General features: G+C 39.5%; 1 protein-coding gene across 1 annotated transcript in view; it reads right to left on the bottom strand.

Annotated features, from left to right (window-relative positions):
- Positions 1 to 9,635, bottom strand: part of DNAH14 (dynein axonemal heavy chain 14) — a 792,430-nt gene that overhangs the window by 54,405 nt on the left and 728,390 nt on the right. The window contains exon 76 of the mRNA XM_042780425.1: positions 5,854 to 6,081. Within this exon, the coding sequence (XP_042636359.1) occupies positions 5,854 to 6,081 (228 nt within the window). The remainder of the gene's footprint in view (positions 1 to 5,853; positions 6,082 to 9,635) is intronic.

Below are 9,635 nucleotides of genomic sequence, written 5' to 3'. Positions count from 1 at the left end.
AAAACAACAACAACAACAACAAAAAAAAAAACCAAACCAAACAACAACAACAAAACCCCCCAATAAAATTGTCAAAGAATTGTTGGCAGAAAACTTCCCTAGTATCATGAAATATGAGAAGATATTCATTCAAGAAACTCAACAAACTCCACATAGGGCAGATCCTAAAAGAAAATCTTCAAGACATTTTATAACCAAACTTTCTAAATCCAAAGATAAAGAAAGAATCCTGGGAGCAGCTTTGGGTGTTATCTACAAAGAAGAACCAATAAGACTGAGCTCTAACTTCTTGGCAGAAACCATGCAGATAAGAAGGCATTAGGATGTTACAAATAAAACCCCAGAGGAAAAAAAAATTGCTAACCAGTAATTATATATTCATCAAATTTATCCAGACACCTTAAAGTGATCAACTGTGGGAGAACAGAAGGGCAGTGTTTGGACAGGGAGACAGCTTGGGGTGTGTGTGAAGCAGTGCATGGGAGGGGGAAGGACACAGGGAGGGAAGAAGTAACTATGGGGAGGAAGTGGGAGGAGAGCTGTTACATTGTGGGGGATTGCAGTCAATGTCATAAAGCAAAATGTGTATGAGCTGCTATATGGAAAATGAATCTGCTCTGTAAACTTTCACCCAAATAACAATAAAAAATATATATACTCAGACAGATATTAAGGAAATTTGTAAAACCCAGACCAATCTACAGGAAACACCAAAGGGAATTCTTTGGAATGAGAACCAGCAATGTCAGACAACAACTTGAGATTAAGACACATGACAATATCCCCTGGAAACCAACTCAGATAAAGAATGTTTTAAAATAAAATAAATCTACAAGACTAAAAGTAGGGAACCAGAGATTTCAATTTGTAAATAATGACAACTACAAAGCAAAAAGAGGGACTAAATGGAGTAGTTACAGAATTTCCAAATGGAGAGGAAGTCAAGATGATATCAAAATAGAACAGACTGTTTGAAACTTAAGAAGATAATAATAAATTACAAAGTAACTACAAAGAAAATTAATAAACTTTCTAACCAAAATAAAAAAGAAGAAAACCATAAAGACAAGCACAAAATCAACAGCTATGAGAGAAATGAGAAGAAAATTCGTGAACAAAATGAACTCAGCACAGCAAAATATATGAAACACAGAAATTATCAGCACCACACACATACACAAACACCAAAAACAAAAGCAAAACCCATAACAAAAGGACAGGATTAAATTTGTACCTTTGATAATTACACTGAATATAAAAGGATTAAACACATCATTCAAGAGACAGAGAGTGCAGAATGGATAAAAACATGACCCATCACTATACTACCTACAAGAGACTCAGCTTAGACATAAAGATAAAAATAAATTAAAATCAAAGGATGGAAAAAAATATATCAAGCTAATGGCAACCAAAAAAAGATCAGGAGTGGCAATATTAATTTCTGATAAAATAGGCTTTAGGGCAAAAATCAGCATAAGAGACGAGAAAGATCATTTTATAATGATTAAAGGGTCAATCCGACAAGCGGACACAACGATAATAAATATCTATGCACCCAATAGGAGCTTTGGTAGCCTAGTGCCTATGGCACTTGACTGCTAACCAGAAGGCTGGCGGTTCAAACCCATCAGCCACTCCTCGGAAGGAAGGTTGGGCAATCTACTTCCGTAGTGATACTGCCTTGGAAATCTAAGGAGGGGTTGCTATGAGTTGGGGCTGACTCCATGGCATACAACAACAACAACAACAGTGCACCCAATGAAAGGGGTCCAGAACACATAAATCATCCTTTAATAGGACAATGTGTCAGCTTGGCTGGGCCTGGTTTTAAGTGGCTGGGCAGATGGATGCAGTTATTCCCTATGGTGAGATTGATAATCAACTCCATGGTGGAATGTAGCAGAGCAGCTGAGTAGCTGCTTTAGGGATGTGAGCTGTTTCCAGTATATAAGCAGGAGCTTTGAGGAAGGTCTCCAGCTTTTGCCACAAGTGACTCCTGCAGGGAGCCAAGTCATTACTCAGTAGTCTGCCATGTGCCATGTTGTCTGCTGATCTTGGGACTCTTAATGGACTTGAGTCAATGGCCTGTCATGTGGTTTGGTAATATCAGGTCTGTGCTTTTTATCTGTCAATGTTGGGTTTGTCAGCCTTAGCAGCCAGCAGCTGCCTGCATGAAGAAAGACTCCAGACTTCAGTGGGCTGGGAGTAGGAGGCAGAGCTGAAGCCCAAGGTTGAGGGGATTTCATCCAGCCCCTAGAGCCTAGAACTTTGAATTTGGACTTCTAGTGCTCCACACTTCCAGATATAGTAAAACATAAAACCAGGGTGAAACAAATCAGTGCATAACTACCAAATAAAGGCAACAACTTTATAATGTCTAGGAAACAACAGACAACAGACAATTTCAGATCAAACAAACAAACAAAAAAAACAGGACAAGATAGTAGAAACAAGTACCCAAGCTAAAGAATTAGGTAACTCCCTGAGGAAGAACAAGTAATAGAACTATCTGATAAGGAATTCAGAATCTATCTATCTATCTATCTATCTATCTATCTATCTATCTAGTTCCAAGGCAGTATCTCTATGGAAGTAGATTGCCCAATGTTCCTTCTGAGGAGTGGCTGGAGGGTTTGAACCACCAGCCTTCTGATTAGCAGCAGTCAAATGCCTTAGGCACTAAGCCTAACAATGAGCTGTCATCTCACCGCAGCAATAACAGCAAAGTTTAACAAGACAGAAAAAAACAAATGCTGGTGAGGGTGTAGAGAGATTAGAACTCTCATACACTGCTGGTGGGACTGTGAAATGGTATTCCCACTGTTGAAAATGGTATGGTGTTTCCTTAAAAAATTGAAAGTAGAAATACCATTTGATTCAGCAATTCCATTATTAGGAATATATCCTAAAGAGGTGAGAGCCAGGTCATGAATAGACATATGCACACCCATGTTCAATGCAGCACAATTCACTATAGCAGAGATGGAAACCACCTAAATACCTGTCAACAGATGAATGGGTAACCAAACTATGGTACATCCACACAATGGAAGACTATGGAACATTAAAGAATAATGAAGAATACATGAATCATCTCACAACATGGATGAATTTGGAGGATATTTTGCTGAGTGAAATAAGTCAATCACAGGAGGACAAATATTGCATGAGTCCGTTTTTATAAAAAGTCAAGGAAAGGTTTATGCAAGGAAGGAAATTCACTTTGTTCGTTACCAGGGATGGGAGGGGAGGAAAAATTTCACACTAATTGAGGATTACATGTTCATTTCTGTGAGGAAAGGGGTGGTATGAAAAGAGTCTGTGACCAGAATGGTGACAATGGGGAAAGGGAGGGCACAGAAATGTGCACAAAAGATATAGACAGTAGAGGCAAATACTATTACATGCAGGATATTGCATTACCAATGGCACCAAACACTAGGTTATGGGTAAATGGATAGACAGGTGAGCAGATCAGGTGGGGGTAGGCAAACAGGGATATACCCAAGACCAAGGATAGATTTGGCTGAAAATACTCTTACATATGTACTTGTGCTACAAAATTATCCACATGCAATACAGAAGTAACAGAGGACGAGGTTGGACTAGCTTCTCAGAGATGACCAGACACCTTGCAAGAGAGAATCACAGGGCCTGTGGGCTCAGAACCGTAGATGCGGGGGACATCATGCTCAACTGGCACAACATAGTACCTAAAAATCTGGTTCTACAACCTATTTTGGTGAGTAGTGACTGGGGTCTTAAAAGCTTATGAGTGGCCATCTAAGATGCAACTATTGGTCTTCTTTTGTCTGGAGCAAAGAAGAGTGAAGAAAATCAAAGTCATTTGGAAACAATTAGTCCAAAGATATGATGGACCATGGGGACCTCAGCCTTCATGACCCTGAGACCAGAAGTACTAGATGGTGCCTGGCTACCAGTGTCAACCACTTGGAAAGGGATCAAAATTGGTTATCCTGGATAGAGTGGTAGGAAAATTGTGGAACAAAATTCAGAAACACAAAAATGACCAGAATTACTGGTCAGATAGAGACTAATGGAACCCCTGAGAATATGGCCCTGGGTTATCTGGAAATGGGTTATCCTGGAAATAGACTCACTTCTATGAATTGGCTCTCAGCCCAACAGTAGAAAGATCTACAAGCAGAGCACCTACCCCATGGAGATGCACCCACCTACCCTAGGGCAATGCACCCCTGAGATCAATCAGCCATGAGACATCAGAGGGGCAGCATTCACATAGAGGGAAAGCTGGGCAGACAGAAATACACAGGGAAGGAGTGGTCACAGGGAGGAGAGGGGAAGAGAGTTTTTTTTTTTATGGTTGGGGATTGTAATTGGGGCTGTGAAATCAAATGTGCATGAACTTTTAGGAGTAGAATAAATCTTTTTTGGTAAATTTGTACCCAAATTACAATTAAGAAAAAAAAAAGAAGAAATTTACAAGGAGTTGTTGATATAAGTAGTTACTTTCACAGAGATTGGAGACAAAAAAGCAGGAAGAGAAGCAGCAGGAAGAAGCAAAAGGAAGAAAGAAGATAATGAAGAAGCAGAGAGAGAGGAGGCAAACCCAAACCAAACCCACTACCACGGAGTTGAATCTGACTCTGCCTGTAGGACAGAGTAGAACTTCCCATATGTTTTCAAGACTATAAATCTTTATGGAAGCAGACTACTTCATCTTTCTCTTGTGGAGCAGTTCCTGGGTTTGAACCACTGACCTTCTGGTTAGCAGCCAAATGCCTTAATTCCTACATCACCAGAGCTCCTAAAAGAACAGTAACATGGGTCAAGGGCTGTAACACTGAAATACCCATTGAGTATTAGGCCTTATGACCTAAGTGTCTCATCCTCCTGTGCTGTATTGGATAATGTTTCTGGGCTATTCATAAAGTTACACAGTAGTGTATCAGACAGTGTTTCTCTGCTATTCATAAGGTTTTCTCTGGCCAATTCTTCGAGAAGTGGATAGCCTCTTCCTTCTTCCTAGTCTGTAAGCTGCATTGAAACCTGTGCACATGTGCAACCCTCCTGGCTTTTGAAACACTGGTGGCACAGCCTCAAGCCTCACGGCAACACGCAAGCCACCACAGTAAGACAAACTGACAGACAAGTTTGTCTCCCTTAGCTGTTCGAAATCTCTCCACCCTCCCCTTACCTAGATCCCTGGCTGCATATGTGCTCTAGCACCTAATAAGATAATCAGGGGTGCAATATTCTGTGTTGGGAACACATATGCAAGATAAATAATTTGAGAGAAAGTTAAGCAGGTGTTATTACAGTAGCTACCACAGTAGACACTTTAATAATAAAGACCCTACAATAGAGTATAAGTAGAGAGTTTTTTTTTCTTTTTTTTAAATACTAAAGAAGGATTATTATTAAATTATTAAACATTACCACCTCTCCCCACAGTGGGTCAGTGTAATCTCTCTTGCTTTAAATGGAAAAGCAATAATGACAAACACTTTTATAGTGATTAATATGTGTCAGCAATGTTCTAAGTGCTTTACTTAGGTTAATTATTTTGCCTCTTAAAATTACCCTTTGAGGTAGACACTGATATTTACTCCCAGATCCCACTGTTTTGGCCAAGGAAACTGAGATTCAGAGACAGGTTAACTAGCTTGATCAACAGATTAAGTACTTATACATCCATAAGTGGCAGAGTGATTTGATTCCAGGAAATTTGGCTTCAAAGCCCATGCTTTCAAACATTAGCCCTTATTGCCTTGTTACAGAGTTCAAGTAAAAACACTTAGTATTTATATGGGCATATAAATAGGCTCTCAGTATGTATCTTATTGTTATTTATTTGTTGTTACTTACCTCCAAATCTGAAGAGCTAAATTCATAAGGAATATTCCAGCCCAATATACCGTAATTTTTTCTTTCATTGATCATAGCATTGAAAAAACACAGGCTGAATAAAATTTTTTTCCACCATGGTCCACAGTCAGTATTTTCAAATATCTCTTCTGTTACCTCTCCACTTCCACTATGTCCAAACGTCTGAAGTAAATTACTTTTCAATCCCTGGGGATATTCCACTGCAATCTTTAAAACAGATGCAATAAAACCAGCATGTGAGGCTAGATGTCAGCACTGGGTCAAGAGTACTCATGTTTGTATAGTACTGGTAAAAGAACTAGCTAAGAATGTTGCTGTTTTCAAGATTCAATGGCAAATAAAATAATTTGTGTTATTATTTTCCCATTTGACAACCTTTGTCAAAGGATTGTGGTGGATTTTCTTTTGTTCCAATTCATACAATAAAATGAGAAGTATAACATAGTGATTAAAAGCATCCCTGTCTGTCAGTTTGTTTTCCAGTGGTGGCTTGCATGTGGCTATGATGCTGGAAGCTAGGGCACTAGTATTTCAAATGCCAGCAGGATCAGCATGGTAGAAAGGTTTCAGTGGAGCATCCAGACTGAGACAGACTAGGAAGAAAGGTCTGGTAATCTGCTTCCCAAAATTAGCCAGTGAAAACCTTATAGATTATAATAGAACATTGTCTGACTTGATTGCTTTGGACACATCATCAGGAGGGATCAGTCACTGGAATAAAACAAACCAAATCCACTGCCACTGAGTCAATTCTGACTCAGAGCAGCCCTATATTACAGAGTAGAACTGTCCCCGCAAAGTTTCCAAGGCTGCAGATTATTACAGAAGCACACTGCTTCATCTTTCTCTTGTGGAGTGGCTGGTGGGTTCAAACTGCCGACCTCTTGGTTCGCAGCTGAGTGCTTTAACCACTGCACTACCAGAGCTCCTATTTGGTGGAATACAGGGTTAGCAACGGTAAGGGAGACCCTGGGTGAGGTGGTTTGGCACAACAGCCACAATATTCAAACGTGGGCAACTGGAGGATGAAGCATGATAGGGCACAGTTTCTTTCTGTTTCTCATAAGGTTGCCATGAGTCAGAATTGACTTGATGGCAGCTATCTATCAACCTATTACTCTATGTATAGGGTTCTGGAAGCACAGCAGTTTGGAAATCTTGACAATAAAGAGTTACTGAAGATAGCATCTCCTAGGCTTATATATCAATGACACCTAAGTAGCCTTAACAGAGTCATGGCTGCACGGTCTCAGCAAGGAAGCAGATGTAAGACAAGAAACAGAGAAGTAATTGAACCAACAAAAGTATCTAGTCATCAATGATATTAGAAATGAGAGCAATTAATTTGGTGTGTTACTAAATTGTTCTGCTTGCATTGAAAATCCCTTTAGTTGACTTCTTAAGTAGGATAACCAGATTGAGGAGTAATGGGGGAAAAAGAGTGTGAGGTGGGAGGAAATCAATAAAAGAGGTTTTGTTTGTTTGTTTGTTTTTTACATGTGGCTGGAAAGTCTGACACTGTGAAGCATCTGATATGTTTCTCTACTTGCACAGTATGTATGTCTGTACCCTCACACATGAATGTGTGTGGTTGTGTATATATGATATGTGAATGTGAGTGTGTCTATGGGTATGTATACATGAACACTAGGCTGCTGGATCAGGGATCAGACTGGTGCTTTACTCACAGCACAACTTGTATGGTTCTCCATGCTCCAATTCCTCACAGGATGATGCAATGAATTCCAGCTATATTCTGGGGTATATGCTGTGGCTTATACCATGAGAGAGGAACTTTGAAATTATGAAACTTGGAGTCCACATAGAAAGAGATAGCTGTCCCTTCTCTGAGAGTGAGGGAGGGAGAGGGGGAGAGACTTTGGCTCTGAAATGTAAACAAATGCTTTCTAAGAAGAGGAATGGAAAGTCTCTTCATTTTTATAATCACTGGAGTGTAAGCAGAGGAGGCCTGGTGGCACAATGGTTAAGGCATTAGGCTGCTAACCAAAAGGTTGACAGTTGGAACCCACCAGCTGCTCCACAGGAGACAGATTTGGAAAGATTTACAACTTTGAAAACCTATGGGGCAGATTTACTCCGCCCTACAGGGTTGCTATGAGTCGGAATCTATTCAATGGCAGTGGGTGTGTTTTGGTTTTACTGAAACAAAGTTACTTATATCTGAAGTGAAATTTTATTAAATTTACAAAGCAAGTTCATGTCATATCAGTGGTTTTCCCTTCCCTTCTCTTTTTCCTTCATGCAAGAATTTATGTTTGAGTCCTATTTATAAGGAAGTGATTTATTCACTTCGGCAGTTGATCTTGTTAAACTTTGAATTGATTGTTAGGGGATTTACTTTTAATTATAAAAAATTTCTAAAAGAAATAAATAGTCATATAATTGACTCCATGTATCCATAACTCCCACCACTCATCTGTCAGTTTGCATTGTGGTGACTTGTGTGTTGTTATTATAATTGGAATGTGAAATATAAGAAGTATGAACCTAGGAAAATGAGAAGTTGTAAAAAATGAAATAGAAAGCATAAAGATTGATATCCTAGGCATTAGTGAACTGAAATGGACTGTTTTGGCCATTCTGAATCGCACAATCATATGGTCTGCTATGTCAGGAATAACAAATTGAAGAGGAATGGCATTGCATTCATCGTCACAAAAAATGTTTCAAGATCTATGCTGAAGTACAATGCTGTCAGTGATAGGACAATATCAATACACCTACAAGGAAGATCTGTTAATACTACTATTATTCAAATTTACACACCATCCACTAAAGCCAAAGACAAGGAAATGAAGATTTTTACCAACTTCTGTAATCTGAAATTGATGGAACATGCAATCAAGATGTGCTGATTATTAGTGGTGATTGGAATACAAAAGTTGGAAACAAATAAGAATCACTGGTAGGTGGAAAATATGGCCTTGGTGGTAGGAATAATGCCAGAGATCACATGACAGAATTTTGCAAGACCAATGACTCATTTATTGCAAATACTTTTATTCAGCAACATAAACAGCAGCTATACACATGGAACTCACCAGATGGAGTACACAGGAATCAGGTTGACTACATCTGTGGAAAGAGGCAATGTGGAGAAGCTCAATATCTTCAGTCAAAACAAGGCCAGGAGATGACTATGGAACAGACCATCAATTGCTCATGCAAGTTTAAGTTGAAGCTGAAGAAAATTATTAAAAATCCATGACAGCCAAAATATGACCTTGATTACCTGAATTTAGAGACTGTCTGATGAACAGATTTGAAACACTGAACACCAATGACCAAAGACCAGACAAGTTGTGGGATGACATTAAGAACATCATACATAAAGAAATTAAAAGGTCATTAGAGAGACCAGGGGGACAATCTACTTTCCTACAGATACCACCCCTCTCTCCGACTGCTGGTTGAGGAAGACCTGCTGCTGAAAGAGACACGGGCTCCTGAGACACGTGTTGCTGAGAAAGAGACGCAAGAGACACGCATTGCTGAGGGAGACACCGAGGGACCAGCACTGCTGGGAAAGAGACTAAAGACTATATGGAATGGAAACTGATGAAAGGAAGATCAAGTCTTTGCTTTTAAGAAGACTATTTCATCAACATAATACTGAAGTTCACGGTTACTATCACTTAATTTGACGTCTCTTATAAAAACCTTGAACCCGGACAGAAGAGCAGTCAGCCCCAGGCTTACAGGTGAGGAGAGACAACTCAGGGATGCCCAGAGTAGCAGGC

The sequence above is a fragment of the Orycteropus afer genome, unplaced genomic scaffold (genome assembly GCF_000298275.1).
Source record: "Orycteropus afer afer isolate SDZICR_OR568_19922 unplaced genomic scaffold, OryAfe1.0 scaffold00039, whole genome shotgun sequence".
Taxonomy (NCBI): domain Eukaryota; kingdom Metazoa; phylum Chordata; class Mammalia; order Tubulidentata; family Orycteropodidae; genus Orycteropus; species Orycteropus afer.
This window is presented reverse-complemented; position numbering and strand designations above follow the sequence as displayed.